We start from the raw sequence: 18,906 nt of genomic DNA, 5'->3' as shown, positions 1-18,906 counted from the left end.
AATGGCCCAGGTACTTTGGAAGACGGTCTGGCAATTTTTTACAGAGCTAGACGTAATTCTAACATATGATCCGGCAACTGTGCTCCTTGGTGTTTACTCGATGAAATGGAAACTTATGTTCACACACAAATCTGCATACAGATGTTAATAGCAGCTTTATTCATACTCAACAGGATTCAGAAGCAACTAAGCTCTTCTTCAGTAGGTGAATGGATAAATAAACTGTGGTCCCACCAGAAAATGGACTATTATTTGGTGCTAAAATGAAATGAGTTATCAAGGAATGGAAAGACATGGAGGAAACTTAAATGCATATTACCAAGTGAAAGAAGCCAATCTGGGAAGTTTCAGCAACTGTCTGATTCCAACTGTATGGTGTTCTGGGAAAGGGAAAAACACAGAGACTGAAAGATCAGTGGCTGCCAGAGGCTAGAGGGGAAAGAGCAATGAATGAGGTGCAGCACGGAGCATTTTAAGGTCACTAAGACAGACGACTCTGTATGATGCTGTGATGGTGGATACATGTCATTGTACATCTGTCCAAACCCACAGAGTGCACAACACAATGTGTAAATCCTAGTGTCAACTATGGGCTATGGGTGATGATGACATGTCAGTGTAGGTTCACCCATTGTCACAAATGTACACTCTGGTGCAGGTGTCAATATTGAGGAGGCTGTGGGGGCAAACTGCAGTTCATACACCCAATCCAGCCCCAGCCACCGCTGTTAATAAAGCTCTATGGGTGTGTGGACTATCTGGCTGTTCTGGCATCTAAACAGTAGAGCTGAGCAGCTGCACCAGAGATCAGGAGGTTTTCAGACCCTGAAATATTTACCCCCAAGCCCTTGAAAGGAAAAGTCTGCTGAGCCCTGTTCTAAATGAATCAAGATTCACCCTGATGAGGCAGGACAGCAGGGCCCAAACCAGGCATGGTTAATGGGGCTGAAGCAATGTTTTAGTTCCAACACATTTGCTGAAGTCCTGCAAGTCCAGTGACAGACTGTAGCCAGGAAGCGTCTGCAGGAGGAGTCGGGAGCAGGCCTTCCCGCCAGGCTCCGGGATGCCGGGGGCCGCGTGCCGCACGGGGGCCACCCGCTTGAAGAAGGTGGACTTGCAGTGGAAGCCGATCAACTCGTAGAGCTCGGAGAGGATGCTGCACGGCTGAATTTTCTCCTCGGAACGCTGAAGCACAGGGAGAAAAGCAACAAGCATCTGAATGAAACACGTAAGTGAAAAAAGACCCATAAAAATGGTTTTCCCTTAAAACAGAGACCCGATGACACAGGAAGGAAGAGGAAGGCTGACTTAGTGCACTGATGGGACCGGATGCAGAAACGCAGGGAAGCAGCACTGTGCAGACACTCCAGACCCCCTCTGGGCCCCACCTCTCCGCATTCCACCTGTCCCTTTACTAGAAAAGCCCGTATTCCCTGAAATAGAGGAATCTGCTACCTAAACATGGGACACAGAGAAGGGAAAGAGGAAAAGGAAGGGAAAGTAAAGGAACAACAGTTCATCTAGACCCTAGGGTCTGGGCGGGACTTTCACCAAACACACAACTTCTCAAAGCACAGAACGCACAGGGAGAGGCTGACAGAGTGACTGCGACTTCTGCTCCTAAAGCACCCAGCTACCTGTCAGCACTCGCTGCGCCCATTACTGAATCATTACAATCATCTCAGAAACAACTACTACCCCGGCTCACAGGCAAGGAAATCTGAAACTCGGGGAGGAATTATTATCATCCTGGACAAAGTCCCACAGCCCAGTAGTCTCAGAGCCTCCGGCAGACCCTGGGCTAAAATGCTCCTCATCACCACGGGCCCTGAGACTCAGGCTGAGGCCACGTCAGGTCTGCACGGGCCCAGAGCACAGTCTGTGGGACAGGGAATGCTCCCACTCGAAGTGCCAGGTCAAGGCCCTCAGGAACTTGTGTAATGAAACCAAATCCCCAAACTCATTTCCAACCCACTGCCCTGTCCGGGAGGACTGCTCGGCACAACTGCGCTGTCACCTGTGCACAGGCTGAGCAAGGGGCCCAGACAGTGATGTGACATCCCAGTGGAAGTGGCTCGGAGACCACTTCATCACAGGACAGATTCTCCCGGCTTCCAACGTTAACTCTCCATTCCATTTCCAACTGGAAAGTAAGTTTAGACTTGTTTTCCTCTCTTAGAAACAAAGAGAGCGGTAACATCAGAGGGAAACTCAAGACTGAGGAAGAGTCTCCTGGTCATTTGCAAGGATAGGCCGGGGAGGGAACAGAGACAGGGATCAGAAAGACCCGTGTTCCAGTCCAAAGTCTGCACGTCACTCGCTTTGACAGTTTCCTTTTTAATACAGGTGATAAAATCTAATTATGATTTTTGGGAAAACTAAATGAAATAACGTATTCCACTAGCATAGGTGTAAAATCCTCCATGAGTGTTCCAGAAATGGACGTGATCGTGGTTAGTTACTGTCTGCCAATTCTTGTGTTCTCAGCTCACATCACCCAACCAGAGATGTGCGAGAGAATGCCTCACCAGCCAGCAGCCTTCTCCAACTTGGAAACTTACAGTGTCCGAAGACCAGGCAGTGTTGGATGCTTTGCGGCACTCTGGAGGTAGCACTCCAGTGATGACTTTAAAAAGCTGGGGAGAATTTAGGGGACCATACAGTTCAAATACAGAGTATTCATTCCATGTCTACAAATATTCATCTCTAGCCATGATGATTAAGAGAGGAAATACATATTCAAACATACATCATTTTCCCACATAAGTGCATCAAAACAATTTGGAAAGAGTGTAACTTTCTTCTCTAGATCACACAGCGGGGATTACAAGGTTTGTACTGACAGCCCTACTTGTAAATCATCTGCAAACGTAACTGGGTCCACTATCAGTCATCATAATTTGAAGGGAATGTTAGAAAAGAAAAAAGCCAAGCTAATACTCTCCAATCTTTTGTTTGGTTACGATGTCACAGAGGAGATGGACAGCTCAATAAGGAACCACTTTGCCGTGATCACGGAGCCGGGGAGCGGGATGTGCGGCAAGATGTATGACGCAGCCGCAACTGTGCCCATGATTCTAGGCAGGTACCCAATGTCACCTTGACAAGGTGTGAAACGTTTATGCCCACGTCCTCATAACCTGACATGTATTAAGGAGAAATGGAAACTTATAAACGGCCAATACCCTTGGTGGATACACCGTCCAAAGAGCAAAGTCACAGTTTGACAACTGGCCATCCCGGTACCTTGGGATTCATTCTTGAAGAACCTTAAAAACCACTCCTCTGTCCTCAAGAAGTGCTGCCTACTAGTCCTATCTTTGGCTCATGGATACCACATGTTGAAGTGAACTTCAATGTCTGCACAGATTTGACTGTCTTTCTCCAGGTTCACTTGTCCATTCTGAAGAGGCCTGAGTTAAGTCCAAATTCCTTAAGATTAATTCCCTTCAGTGACAACTCAACGAGCCTGTAATTACAAGCCAACTGAACAGGACTGTCCTCAGCGAAAAATGTCACCAACCCTTCACTGCTTTCTTAAACTCCTCTCCTGGTTAATTGCAACATACTAACACCACCCTCCACCAAGTTCCCCAACTATGTCAAATAGAAAGTAAGGTCCATAAAAGAGGAGACAACTCCATAGTCACCTTTGAATTCCTAGCATAAAGTAATGTCAATAAATAGAACTATGATTATGGCTTCTTTCCTTTAAAACCTTTCTGGTTATTTAAATGAGACCATGGAAGGGAGGTGTTTGAGTCCAGTATCTTGATCCAGAAGACTCTGGAGGCCTTTTTCAGAATGGCTGTCCACTGATTCATTCAAAACACACCTTCTCTTTCCGGGAGGAGCTGTGATTTTCTGCCATGGGTTTGTGGTCACTCTCATGCCAGAACAGCTTTAAACTAAATCCTTACTTTGGATATGTTATTTTTTCCCGCTTCCAAAAAATTTTACTTTCCTTACTTCCTTGCCTTGAGGAATGCTTTTATTCTTTTCTTTCTAATTCAACCTTTTATAAAGCAGGATTCTCAGGATGTGCTTGGCCTTATATAAGAACAGCCATCCAACTCCCAGTGTGAGAGGCCACAGGCTCACCTCCTGCCCTCCTGCCAGGGCAACTGAAACTCAGTTCAGGAGCCAACCGGCACCCCAGGGCTTCTAAGGCTCACGTATCTCCCAGAATCCCTGCTTTCTGGTTTGTCTTGGCTTCTGAGAATTTCCCCTCACTTTCTTGACAATTAGCTGTGCAGCTTGAAAGATGAGGAAGGAAGATTTTATTTCTTAATCAGAATTTAAAGGAACTTATGTAATGAAGCTTTTCACGAGTTTCTAGAACCCTCCATTGCTGAGACAGAAAACACACAAGATATTTTCTAAATTTAGCTATCATGTGCATTTTTTCTTTGCTTTTGTTTTGTTAACTGCTAATAGACATTTTTTAATTAAAAAATAAAATAAGGTCCCAAAAAAGATAGAAAATTGAAGGGGCAAACAAAATTAAAGAGCAAAGACAGAAAAATGATAAGTACTCTACAAAGTTAATAGAATAAATACACTATGGATCAGACCAGCAATTCTCAGTAACAGCTAATTGAAACCTGACCATGAGGTAAAACGTCTCTCCTGTCAGGAGATGACCAACAGAAAATAGAATTAAATCAACAACCTAAAATTCTAAGTCTGGCGAGGTATAGAAGTCTACCAGCTAAGTGTGTCTTCTTCTGGAAAAGAGGGAGACTCACCAGCTCTTTTCTGTGGAGCCTGAGCCCAGGGGAGGACAGTGAAGTGTGTTCTGTAAGTACCCAATTAGCAAAGTGAGTGATGAATAAAGAGATGTGAGCTTTGATGAGAGATGATACTACTATTCACTTGTCCTGTAAAGTATGTCTTCGCATTCAGAGATCAATATCTCGGCAGGAAAATGCACAGCCCGGGACCAGACCACTTCTGTGATTGTGACACTGCACTTAGATGTCTCAAGGGCACCTCCAACTCCACCTGCAAAGAGCTAACTTCACGGTGTTCCTCCCATAGCCATCCTGCCCAGGGCCCTTGGTCGGGGGCAAGGTCTCCCTGCCTCTCCCAGCTCAGGCCAATCACTCACAGATGTGACAAGACCCCTCCTTCAGGGACAAATTTCCTCAGTCAACGAGATCCACCACCCACACCTGTCCTACCAGGTACTCACTGGCACTCCCTCAGCACTGACTCTGTGCTGGGGACCATGCTGCACACTGTGCACACGTTATCTCACTGGATCTACACAGCAGTCCTGGGAGTTCGGTACATCACTGCTTCTATTGATTAGATAAATTGTTTCACTTCCTTGGGTGTGTCATCCAAAGTGACACGGCTACTGAGCCACAAACCTGGGACTGAAAATCACTTGAAAATTGAACACTGCTACACCTCGCAGCCACCCTACTCTGACTCATCACATCACCTCCTGCCGAGCCTTCTAAATGTTTCTAAGCACTCTACAAGACAAAAGTGATCTACGAGAGCATCGCACTAGCCTACTTAAAATCTGTCAATGACGGTCCACTGCTCTTAGGAGAAAGCCCCACCGGGCCTGAGCACAGCCCAACGGCCCGGCATCCGCTTTCCCTGCGCGGCCGCGCCGCCTCACCCACCACGCAGCTCTACACGTGCAGCGTCCAGGACTGGGATGCTGACTCCGTACAACCCGGGGCTCGTCTCACTCAAACAATGATCACCCTCTTCAGTGGTTACCTTCTTCAATACTGAATCTCAGAAAAATATTTTCTCTGGATGAATCAATATCTTTTTCCTTACAACTTCCCATCATTGATAATGAGCTCCCCCCAAAAGAGGGAAGACCTAATCCTCAGTCTCCTTATCTGTAAAGTGCAAATAACAGGGAAATATGAGAAGTTTTATTAGAAGTAATATTCATGTGAGGCTGAGGGACAATTCCCAACATACAGTAAGTACTCAATATGTGCTTACTTAATATTAATAAGAATAGATTACATTCCAGCAACCTTAAATCAATGCTTTATGGCTTTGTCTAAAAGACTACCGACAAACTGTTGGACGAACTGTTTTGAGCAGATCAGCACAAGTGTACTGGGCGAGGTAAGCGCTGACTCCAGTTACAGCTGCAACCAACCAGCACTACGGGGCGGGAGCAGTTTGCTCAAACTCTTACATGTTGCTTGAGCATTTAGTTGTAGTTATTGAATAAAGACAGGTATTATTTACTCAAAGCTCCTGAAACATAAATCTTCAAAGATTGATGCAAATTATGTTTCAAGTACAACACTCTCACTAGAAATTACTTGAAAATTATAGTCTTAGCTCCTCCGCACATCAAAAGAGCATTTTCCTAATGTATCTGACTATATACTCTGAAAGGATTGTTTAAAAGAAATTAAGATGAAGCCATCCTGAATAAGATCTCAGTATCATCTACACAAACCCCACCCAAAGGTCTCATTTCTCACTTCCACATAGGTGTTCAGATGGCTTAAGCTGGGTCTTGGTTTCTTATGACACGGGGGTGGGAAGAATTGTGGATAGATCAATGTAGCAAATATAAACCTAGTGTATTTGCTATGTAGGAATCCTAGAAATAAATAAATTGATATATATAGTCCCACCCTTATGAAGCTAAGCCGTTCCATTTACAACTGCATAAAAAATAAAATGAGAGATACATTTAACAAAAGTTTACAAGATTTGTACATTGAATATTTTGAAGTATCACCAAAAAAAATTTAAAATATCTTCATATATGGAAGGCATCCCATGATCATGCAATGGTAGAAAATATTGTTAAAAATGTTAAGACTTCCCAAAGTAATCTACATATTTAATGGAATCCCTATCAAAATTCCAGCTGACTTCTTTGCAAAAATTGAAAAACTGATCCCAAAATTCATATTGAAAGCAAGGGACCCAGGTCAGCCAAAACAATCTTGAAAAAGAAGAGCAAATTTGGAGGACTCACTCAAAGGTTACAGCAAATCTATAGCACTCAAGTCATTATGCTTCTGTCATAAGTTTGGATGCAGAAATCTATGAGACACAATTAAAAATCCTGGGGGGAAACTTACATTTACAGTCAGTTTTCCAGAAATGTGCCAACAACACTCCATTGAAAGTATAGTCTATCCAACAAATGGAGCAGAGACACCTGGGTATCTGAAGGCAAAAGAATGAATCTGGAATCTGGACCCCGTATTTTATATAACAAATATTAATTCAAAATGGATCACAGACAGAAACGTAAAAACTAAATATATGAACTTTCTAAAAGAAGACATAGTATGAATCTTTGTGGTCATAGGATAGGCTATGGCTTCCTAGATACAATACCAAGAGCACAAGTGATAAAACAAAATAGATAAAATGGACTTCATCAAATTAAAATCATTTGTTACAAAGGACAACATCAAGAGTGTGAAATGAAAGGGGAAAGGGGTAGCTCAAATGATAGAGTGCGTGCTAAGGAAGAAAAACAAAATGAATAAATCTAATTACCTCCCCTATAAAATAATTGTTTTAATGTTTAAAAAAATTAAAGTGAAATGACAATCTGCAGAATAGGAGAAAAATCTTGCAAAGCATATATCTAATAAGAGACTAGTATCCAGGATATAAAACAAATGCTTACAACTGAACAATACAAAGAAAATCGACCCAATTTTTTAATTTGCCAAGGATTTAAATAGATACACAATTGGCCAATAAGCATCTGAAAAGATGGTCAGCATCACTAGCGAAATCAAAATCAAAATGAGATCTCATTTTAAACTCACTAGGATGGTTATAATCAAAACATGGACAATAACAAGTGTCAGTCAGGAGGCAGAGAAATGGATACCCTCAATATGCAGCCGTTGGAAAGGGGCAATGGTGCAGCTTCTTTGGAAGAGCCCGATGTTTCCTCAAAAGGTTAGAGTTATGTGGCTGAGCAATTCCACTCCTACATGTAGAGTCATCATTCAGTGTCCTCGGGGGGTTGGTTTCAGGAACCCCCCACCCTGGATACCATAATCCAAGGATGATCAAGTCCCTTTGCAATCAGCCATCTGGATCCATGAAGTGGAAACTACAGATATGGTGGGCCAACTGTACAGCCAACAGAATGGAAATGTATTCTCACAAAAACTTGCACATCAATATTCATAGCAGTATCATTCAGAGTAGCTAAAAGTCACTAAAAATATCCATCCATCAATGAATGGATAAACAAAATTACCAAGAATAGTCACACAAACTTTTGGTAATTGAATCTTTGACAAAGGAGGTGAGAACATACAATTGAGCAAAGACAGCCTCTTCAGCAAATGGTGCAGGGAAAACTGCACAGCTGCATGTAAATCAATGAAGTTAGACTACCCCCTCACAACATACAAAAAAATGAATTCAAAATGGCTTAAAGACTTAAAATTGTAGACAAGACACTATAAACCTCTTAGAAGAAGACATAGGCAAAACATCTGACATATATCTCAACAATATTTTCCAAGAGCAGTCTACTCAAGCAATAGAAATACAAGCAAAAATATACAAGTGGGTTCTAATTAAACTTACAAGCTTTTGCACAGAAAAGAAAACAAAAATTAAAGCAAAAAGACAACCTATGGAGTGGGAGAAAATAGTTGCATTAAATGAAAGTGACAAGGGCTTAATTCCCAGAATATGTAAACAGCTTTTACACTTGATAAAATAGAAAAACAAACAATTCAATCCAAAAATGGGCAGAAGACCTAAAGAAACATTTCTCCAATGAAGACATACAAATGGCCAATAGGCACATGAAAAAATGCTCAATATCATTATCAGAGAAATGCAAATCAAAACTGCAAACAAGTATCACCTTTCACCAGTCAGAATAGCCATCATTCAGAAGTTCATAGACACTAAATGCTGGAGAGGCTGTGGAGAATTGGGAACACTCCTACACTGTGGTGGGAATGCAGTTTGGTGGAGCCATTGTGGAAAACTGTATAGAGGTTCCTCAAAAGACAAAACCTTGGGGGCCCAGATGACACAGCAATCCCACTCCAGGGCATATATCCGTAAGGAAACGTAATTCAAAAAGACACTTTCACCCCAATGTTCACAGCAGCATTATTTACAATATCAAGACATGGAAACAACCTAAATGTCCACTGACAGATGACTGGATAAAGAGGTTGTAGTATATATGTCCAATAGACTACTATTCAGCAATAAAATAATAATAAAATAATGCCATTTGCAGCAATATGAATGGACCAGGAGAATGACATTCTAAGTAAAATAAGCCAGAAAGAGAAAGAAAAATACCATATGAGATCGCTCACATGTGGAATCTAAAACAAAAAAAAAAAAACAAAAACAAAGGAACAAAAAGATAAACTTATCTACAGAACAGAAACAGACACAGAGACATAGAAACCAAACTATGGTTACCAGAGGGGAGAGGGTGTGGAATGAATAAATTGGGAGTTCAAGATTTGCAGATGCTGAGTATGTATACAATAAACAGCAAGTATATACTGTATAGCACAGGAGAATATATTTAACAACTTATAGTAACTTATGTTTAAAAAGAATATGAAAATGAATGCAGGTATGTTCCTATTTAACTGAAGTTTTGTGCTGTACACAAGAAACTGACGCAACACTATAAACTGACTAGACTTCAATGAAAATATTTTTAAATAGACCAAAAACGAAAAAAAAGGAAAAGGATATTATCAAACAAAAAGAATAATGTACTGATTCAGGCTACAATATGAATGAACTTTGAAAATTTATGCTAAAATAAGCCCGTCACAAAAGGGCAAATAGTGCCCTTTAAGGTGAACTGTATCTAAGCATTTATTGTACTACCCCTGTAAATTTTCCAGAGTTTTGAAGTCTATCAATATCAAAATAAAATGTATTATTCATTAAAAACTTAAAACCCTTCCTCACAGGAGGGCTTTAATTATTAAATGCAGAAAAGCATGTAAAACTCTTGGAACAACAATTTTCACGTCCACACACAGTCACTGCTGTCACTGCCACTCAGAGTGTGGTGCCAGCGCTGATGAGAGCTGCCTCCACTCGCTCCCCTGCAGACAGGAGTGAAGGCCTGAGCTCTGACAGGCAGGGTTTGCGTGAACCTGGGTCAGCCACAGCCACGTCCCAGACTCTGCGTTACCCAAATTTCTTATACAAACTGCAACATGTAATGTAAACACTCTAGAGGGATGTATCTTACAACACAGGGAATACAGACAATGTTTTACAGTAACTATAAATGGAGCATCTATTGTACACCTGAAACATATATTTTAAATCAGCTATGTCTTTATAAAAAATTAAAAAATAATTCAAAAATGTTATCCCTTTAATATTCAATTTGGTTTTTAATTAACTACTAAACAGCTTAGAATATATAAAAGCATTTAAGTGTGATGTTTGTTTACATATTTATTTACTTCAGCCTCCTGCTAAAAGAGAAATTAAACAATTTTTTAAACACAGCTTAACAACCATAACAACAAAAAGGCAAAACTGAGAGTGAAGAGAAAATGGAGATTCAATACTTAAATGAAACCAGGGGGAGGTAAACTCATAAAAATGGATTCCATGAAGTCAGGGCAAGTGTTAAAGGCCGACTAGAAATTCAGCTGTAAGATTCTTGGCAGCTAAAGCAAAAAGAAAAAGATGATGGGGCAGGTGGTAGAGCGTGTGCTTAGTGTGCACAGGGTCCTGGGTTCAAGCCCCAGGGCCTCCACTAACAGATAAATATACCTAATTACCTATCCCCCAAAAGAGCCCCAAAGAAAAGAAAAAGAGAAATTTCTTTCCAAAAAAATCCTGATATTAAATTTGGATTAAATACTTTAAAAATAAAAGGAAAATAGAAAAGATGAGTGACACTGTGAACAAAAACCCCAGCTGGGCTAACAAGCTAAGTCACAAATCTAAGTGTGATAAGTGTCGGTTTACTGATCTAAGTTTTGCTGGGCTAACTCGCAAATCTGAAGTTCAGTGTCAGCTTACTGGGCTAACAAGCTAACTCGTAAATCCAAGGTCAACAATTGTCAGTAACGTGATCTGTTCCAAATTGATAAGCTTCAGTGTACTGATTCCTTGCTTTTTGTTGTTTGAGCCTTATTGGCTAAAAGCCCCATACTTGTAATTAACCCTATAAAACCTCATGTGCACGTCTTGGATGTGCTCAGGGCTTGGGAACAGAAGCCCCTCTGAGCCCGCTGGCATAATAAATCTCAGTACTCCCACCCTCTGAGTGCTGCTTATTTCTTGGCTGGCCTGTTGTTTCCATAACAACACAAGCGATAATGCCCGTGAGATAAATCTGTGATGGCTGCTGGCAGGTCCCCATGTCTCATGTGGGAAAATCTGAAACATATTTCTCACCACTCAGAGTCATCCTCAGCCCACCCCACATCTCCCGCTGTTAAATGCAGGAACACACGCAGGGCCCGGCCTTTGCTCTCTCTGTGTCATCACAGTGAGACAGGATGGAAGGGGGCAGAGCAAGCCATTCAAGATAGACCACAGCAATTAACATCAAAATGGTGAAGAATTCAACCCCCAATAAGTCTTGAGGCTCAGGATGAAGAGATTTAACTTCTAGTAGATCTTGAGCTTCATTATACACCCATTGTAATAGTAACATGGTGTATACACGGCCCCAGGCACCATGGCAGTCACAAGGCTAGCCACAAAAGGTCAAAGGGTGGAAAATGGCCAACTCCCTGGAATCCCAGCCCCTTGCCCTAAGGCTGGTCCTTCTACTTATTAGCATATGAAACCACGAAGCCCAAGAAAAGGAGCAACACAGAGCCACCTCCCAGGAACCCCTCTCTCTACCTCTTCGGAGAAGGCCCACACTATTTCTGTGGAGTGTGTGCCTACTTTTAATCTGAGCATCAAACCCCCATACTTCGTGACGTTTCTCATGCCTGTCAATGTATCTCTCTGAATAAATCTACCTTTACTCAACACTGGCTTGTTCTTGAATTCTTTACTGCATGAAGCCAAGGAACAAAATCTGGTAGGGCACATCCCAGGGGCTCAACGGAAGCCTGGGACACAGCCCTTCTCATGCCCCACATATTTTTTCTTGTATCAACAGGACTGGGATGTGAAGTGAGGTCTGAGGCCCCAGCTAAGGGACAGAAGCAGCCTCCAGGTCTCCAATTGGTGGGCAGCCTCTCCCCCATCAGGGGCCATGGGGTCTGCCTGGTTCTCTGTGTTTTTTTGTTGTGCTGACTCCCCAGTCAGAGAGATTTCTCCTTAGGCCTGGCTCCACAAAACCCTTCTCTCCAAAATACAAGCACATCATGTCACAATCCTCTTGTTCAACCATGAATTGTTCAGCCAACTTTTTGCTTCCCCAGTTAAGTACCTAAATGTCCTCCCTGCCATCCCACCACTTCTTTCTTTTTGAGAACTCTGCACTCCCCACACACCATCCTGAACGCAGGTGCCTTGCTGGCTGGGACCGAGATGTTTCAGTCTCAAACATCCTGAGTCCTTTCTCTTTCCACTTTCTAACTTAAAAAGGCCTTCCTGTGTCTCCCACCGCTCTGATTCTGAACGTCAAAAAATGCTCAGGTTACATTCACTCTGTGAATACCTCCCAGGTTTTGGCTAGGTTTCCTTCCCAAGATCTTCATTAAGGAGCTGCATCAAGAAGTTTAAAGGGGCTATTCTTACATTTGAGTGGAGGAGCCTGCAAGAAATTTAAATGGCTTTGAAGAGAGAGTTAACCAGGGACAGAGAGGTCGCAGGTCCTAGTCAACAGTGTCATGAGGCAAAATGTTCTTCAAAGGCTCAGAGTGGCTTCTGAACACGGAGTCGGCAGGGAGGAGGTGACAGGCAGTGAGTGGGGTGAGAGACACAGGGTACGGTCCCCCAGTAGGGGAAGAATTGGTTATTTTCTAGTTTTCCAATTTCTTACTACCTTTTTCTCTTATTGCCACATACCATTTCCTACGAATTAAGCATATCAATGTCAGTCATTTGGGCCACTTGGGAGAAGCTGCACGATGCCATTCACAGGGCTGGGACATGACAGCCACACCAGTCTAGGTTGAAAGACCAGTGGGGGTATTTCCATGGTAATCACGGGCATGCAGCAAACTCCCCAGCTTCAATGACCTCCTCTCAAAGTTGGCGCCAATAAAACTACCAAGCAAAATGCGTGATGATTCTGGCCAACATCTGTTTATTAGTTAAGTGCCTGTGACACCTGCCACTTAATAGGGAATGAGTACGATCAACGAGGCCCTGTCTACCTGGCCACACGCGCCCTGCCTTCCTGCCTTGGTGCAGCAGCACAGCTTGTTTAGCTGAGATGAGCGCCCCCAGAGCAGCCCCGACGGGAAAGCTCCCAGCTCTGCACGGCCAGACGTGTTCCTTTCCTTCTCAGAGCTGATCACAATTTGCTGTCGTCTGTTTTTATGTTTATCCCTTTTGTAGCTGTCTCTCCTCGGAGTTTTTGCTCAAGCAGCACAGGGCCAGGTGTGTCTTGCGGCCTGCCGGATACCCTGGGCAGGGAAACAGCCGACTCCATATCTGGCTCTGGTGCTGAACAGAGAGGGGAGAAGGCCCAGGGGCCCATGCTGAACCGAGGCCACTGAACCCAAAATTATGGTCTGATTTTGGGCAAATTATACAGTCTTTTTACCATGAGATTCCTCATCTGTCCATGAAAATAACTGTCCATGGCACATAGAGTTACAAGTATTAAAGGAAATCACCAAATTCACAAACTAGCCAAGGGGCTACCAGTGCATCCTAAACAGACACATGCTGCCTTTAAGGCTCTGACACACACCAAGCGTGGTGGTCGAACAAAGTGTACACTGCTAAGTGTCAGTGTGTTAAGTGCTTCATGTGTGCTATAATAATCTTCAGAACTTACAACAAGCCCAGGAAGTAACGAATATAATCATGCCCATTTCACAGACTCACCATCAGTTTAAGAGAGGTTACATTCAAGTCCAAGGCGCTATGGTGAGTAAATGGCGATTTCAACCTGAATATGGGCCCAGGCCTGGGCTCCATCTCTGTCCCATCCACCTGACCACTGCCTATGAATTCCACCTGTCCAATACCCAAGTTGAAGCCAGCCAGCTCTTAAATGCAATGTGTGTCACCGTTTGTCAATGTTGGTTCATTACCATAAACAGTTCTCAGAAAGCACTTCAGAAAGGAAAGTTGGACTCACATACCTGCCCACAAAGAAGAAGAATTCTGCCTTGCCTTCTCCTGTAACGTGCAGAAACCCTTCCCATTCACCACCGAATCCTTTTGTATGCTTCCTCCGTGTTCATGTTTACACATGGCTTATTAAAGTAGAAGTTACCTGCAGTAATTCCATCTCGGTTCCATTCCAAGCTTCCAGATTATCCATAATCAGGGTAATACCATAATTTTCTGTGAATGAAAACACTACAAATTGAATGAAAATATTGCAACCATGTCACTAAACAAAGAATGCTGAAAACAAGTCATCAGCAGCTGCCGCCACCCCCCAGTGAAGACAGGCCTGCAGCCATTCACAACGGTGCCCTCTGAGCAGACTCAGAATAAGAAAGGACAGATTACTGGCCCTAGATAGCTAGGTGCTTGTCTAAAGTATATATTCAGTCAGCCCAAATGTTAGCTTCCTCCCATATATTGAAAAGCATTAAATTCATGAACTTGAGATACCTGGCTTTCTTTAGATAACAAGCAATGTTTTATTGTTCTGACTACCTGGTCTTTGTTGTAAAGCTCCTATATAATCCTAGCTTCTCCCCTACTCTTGCGAGCAGTCCCTCAGAGTGTTCTGAGAGGCGGTCATCCTGGCTCGAGTCCTTCTGACAAATAAAACATAACTCTTAATATTCAGGCTGCACGTTTATTTCAATCAAGTCCCAGAATAGACACAACTCATCAATTGTGTAATGGGACACACTGGATCAGGAACCAAAAGAGTGTAGTAGTCCCTAAGAACTACGGCTCCCTCTTTCTTCCTGTCATTATACAATCCCACCAGAACTCATTACTTTGCTGTCTGCTCCTCTGGCAACCAAACTCAGAGAAGAGTCAACTCAGCAGAGCGTCCTGCTGGGGAGAACCCCCGCAGCAGCACTGCAGGCTGCCTGCCCTCCCGCACGCTCTGCCGACCGCTAGTGTCCTCCGTGGAAACCAGGCCAACAGAGCTGTTCCCTACAGCTACAAAGTCCCAAATATTAAATAAAACCTTTCATTTTATAATATATGTTACATATATACCCATCTCTGAAAACAGCTTTGCCAGAAGCCCAAATCTTCAACATTAATCTGCAAAGGCAAATCAGGTCCCCAAGGGAAAACAAGTCTTAAGACGATGCTAAGACCTCCAAAGTCCTCTCCACGACCATAAACCAAACTGCCTGTAGGTCTGCAGCTGCAGGAGGCTACATGTCTGCTTTTAAAGCAACCCCTTCCTGCCCTCGGGTGCTACAATGCCCTTCTACGCCCTCCCATCTCAGGGTAAGAGCACCCACTGCAGAACCTTGCAGGGCAGCACTGACAGGACTGGACAATGAGGATCAGAGCTAAACTAAGCCTTCTGATGACACGAGTTGTCACTCTGTCACTTTACAGATGAAGATATATATAGAGAGAGGTGGGGTGTTATTGTTCAAAGTCACACAGATAAAAAGTGACAAAGTCTATAACTCTGCTCCTCCCTCTGGTGTGACGCCCCAACTGGGACAACCACAGGGTTCTTTCGTGCCTGCCTGACCAGTTCTTTCCTATCACTCATGACCCACCACAGGGTCTGAAATTAGCCTGCATTTGCAGCATCTTTTCCCTCCAGTTTCTCAGGAACAAGGCTGTTCGGGCCACTTTATGACTTCCAGGTCCCCGAAATCTCCGTGCTCAGGCTGCTCTTGCCTGTGCATCCGGCCCGCTGCTCAGAGGCTCTTCCTCCCCTGCAGGAGGACGTTTCTACTCTTCACAGGGACACCCCCTTAGGGGATCCCTCCTCTCGCCCTCAGCATGGCAGGTGTCCCAGGCCACATCGCGAGATGCCCCAATAGGACTGCATCTGCCCAGAACTGCTAGTCAGACCAGCAGCCTCAGAGCCAGGGATTATGCCCAGGTCACACTGCAAACCTACTGCCCGCCTCACAGACCCCAGCCAGCAGGTCACCTGGAAGTCACAGCAAGTGCCCCACCCAATCCAGAAGCCTCTTCATTTCCCAGCACCACTGATGACTGGTTTCCAAACTTTGGTCAGTTTCGCACAAAACAACACCTTCTACTGTGAAGCGGGTGGTTTTCGCTTCTGCGCCCCATTCTTACTGAAAACGTTAAGGGAAACCAAAAAGCCTCTTCTCAACCCTTTTCTGATGATACCCTCCCACCCACAATATACATATGCTCAAGAGATTTGGATCCACGTGATTTTGTTTCCCTTACGATAAGTGGCTCAAAACACTGCGGGATTATTTTTCCTTTGAGGGTATTAGGACTCAGTTTCTCGGCTTTAATCTGTTTTTGTCTTTGTCTTCTTTGTTCCTAGCAGTTGCCACCTCTTACTCCCTTCAGCAGCCTCCCTCCCAACTTCTAGTCTAGGAAATCAGCTGTGATGAGGGGCATGGGGCATTCACAGAAGATGCAACAAAGGCAAAGAGAGGCTATATAATTTGCCAAAGATATCACCTTCAACCCCCAACAGAGTGTGTCATGTCCCTGTGTTTAACTCTTATTCTAAGCAAGTTAACTTTTTGTAGATTATGTTTATAAAGATGAGAAATCAAAATACATACAAGGACACACATCAACTCTAAGATATTCATTAACTCCACTATTTTGTTTCTATTTATTTTATTTGTATTAAAAAATTAAGAACCTCTGCAACCAATATAGCAAAATGTTACTGGGTTTTAAATACAGAATATAGAGGGGTTAAGTGTGTCATTACTCATCCTTATATGTATGTTCACAAGATAAAATTATTTGAAAGTCTCTCTCCCCTCTCCCTACTCACTACTGGCTCTCACCTGAGCTCCCAGACCACACATCTAACAACCTTTCACTTTACCCACAGCTGAACTCATCAGTTTTCCCCCAGAACTCCCTCTGCAGCTTTCCCTCCTCAGAACACAGCAGGACCATCATTTAACTCATTAATCCACCCAGAAACCTGGGCCTTACTCCATCCTACCTTCACAGACAGCTTTAATTCTTTCTTTTTACCATCTAAACATGCCTTCAATCTGTTCGCTTTTACCCACTATCCTATCGCTCAAGTGGAAGCCACCAACACTGCCCACCTGGACTCACGAGTCTCCCAAGTGGCCCCACAGCCACTCTCCCCTACTTGAGACAAATGGGATTGTGTCACTCCCATGCTTTTTGGGCTCTTTTCAGACCCACTGTTCATAGAAGAAACTCCAATTTCTTCACCTTGTGAAGGTGTTTGCCATGAAACTGTCAGCTCATGGAGGGCAGGGCACGCCCTCTCCCCTCAACCCCACTCTCTGGCAGAGCATCAGCTTGGGAGGACCCGCTGAGCTACATCAGCCTGTATCCTAAACCTGGTCTTGGGTTCTTAGCAAACTGCTTCACTTATCCATACATATCCAAGGTAGATAAGAAAGATTTTAGATGTTGAGCTAGACTATTCATTTGGGGATTTTGCACTGGCAACCTGCAAGTATATGTTCTAATGTTTGTGTCTTGTTAAAACCACACCCAGATTAAAGGAGTATTTGTGGAATGTCTTCGGAGTAAAAGGGTTCTGTACTTTTACAGATTTTATGTTTTATAACATGAATAACCCGGACAGGGTCACAAATGGAACCGCCTCACAAGTGACAGAAGACAGGTGAGACGCATATAGCAACAGGTCACAAAGATGGTAAGAGCAAAGTTGTTTCTCCAAACCCCCGAAAAAATTCCTCCAAGAACAGAAAACTCAGAATTTTGAAAGTAAAATACTATCATATAAGGAAAGAAAATAAATAATCCTCTTCATCAGGGTTTCTAGATCTGACTGCAGAGTTATTAGCAGGCTATACTGAATCCTAGCACAGAAAAATCAGATGGACTACTGGTGAGTAAGTTCCAGGAAAACGGCAGTAATTCCTCCACTTGAAAGAGGACACACACTCACTTGTTCAAGGTGATTGTAAACAACATTCTGCAGAAATTCAGAATATTCAGGCACTGCTTCTAGATGGTGATGACACGGAATGATGGCTTGGATGCATGCTTCTAACTGAGTCACTGGCATTCTTACACTGCAGGGGGAAACGGAGGCCCTCAGCCAAGAGCAGAGATGTTCCTGTCATGTATCCCAGGTCGTGCTTCGGGGACTCAGTGTCCTGTAGCAGTCCGGCCCCAGGCGAGGACCAGCAGCGTGGCCCACCCAAGCAGGAAGGGCACTGTGCTTGAGAAAGCCCACACCAGATGGGAGCAAGAGTGGCTGGTGGGGTTTTGTGAACCTATGAATGCCCATAGAAAAACACCTGCATACATTCAAGTGATACAATTAACAGTAGCATTCTTTTTAACAAAATTTCAAATGTCAGTGATAATTTTACCATTCCTTTTCTCTTGTCCCCTGCACTCTGAGACAGGCTTAGGCTCTCTCACACTTGCAGCTCTGAATCAATAGTTGTGAAGTTATTTTACTTTACTGCAAGTGTCTTCACTCCACGTGTCACTGTGACTGTCGTCTCTTAACACAGTCAGATATCTTCCTGGATCTCTCCATGAGTTCCTTGCTCCTGCTTCTCAGATCCTGAGATAAAGAACAGGTGAAGGCACATGACTGGAAAAGTCAATGTGGACTTGAGCAAAGTCCTCAGTGACCCCTAGGTGAGTGTTGACCACCCCTTAGCTTCGATTCTCAAAGTTCTGCCCAGGGTGACATCC

At 43.5% G+C, this 18,906-nt stretch overlaps 1 protein-coding gene across 2 annotated transcripts; it reads right to left on the bottom strand.

Annotated features, from left to right (window-relative positions):
- Nucleotides 1–658: 658 nt before the first annotated feature.
- On the bottom strand, nt 659–18,219 carry LOC140694288 (trafficking protein particle complex subunit 9-like). Of its 2 annotated transcripts, none has more exons than XM_072957600.1 (3): nt 18,143–18,209; nt 14,354–14,424; nt 659–1,185 (listed from the first exon to the last, which is right to left on the bottom strand). In XM_072957600.1, exons 2-3 carry the CDS (start codon nt 14,399–14,401, stop codon nt 937–939), a joined length of 297 nt encoding a protein of 98 aa, XP_072813701.1. In that variant the 5' UTR covers nt 14,402–14,424; nt 18,143–18,209; the 3' UTR covers nt 659–936. The 2 variants fall into 2 exon arrangements, 1 of the variants encoding a protein (XP_072813701.1); XR_012070019.1 differs by having other exon boundaries at nt 921–1,185; nt 14,354–14,439; nt 18,143–18,219.
- Nucleotides 18,220–18,906: the final 687 nt, after the last annotated feature.

Source organism: Vicugna pacos, unplaced genomic scaffold (genome assembly GCF_048564905.1).
Source record: "Vicugna pacos unplaced genomic scaffold, VicPac4 scaffold_21, whole genome shotgun sequence".
NCBI lineage: Eukaryota > Metazoa > Chordata > Mammalia > Artiodactyla > Camelidae > Vicugna > Vicugna pacos.
The sequence above is the reverse complement of the archived record's forward strand: the minus strand, read 5'-3'. Positions and strand labels throughout refer to the sequence as shown.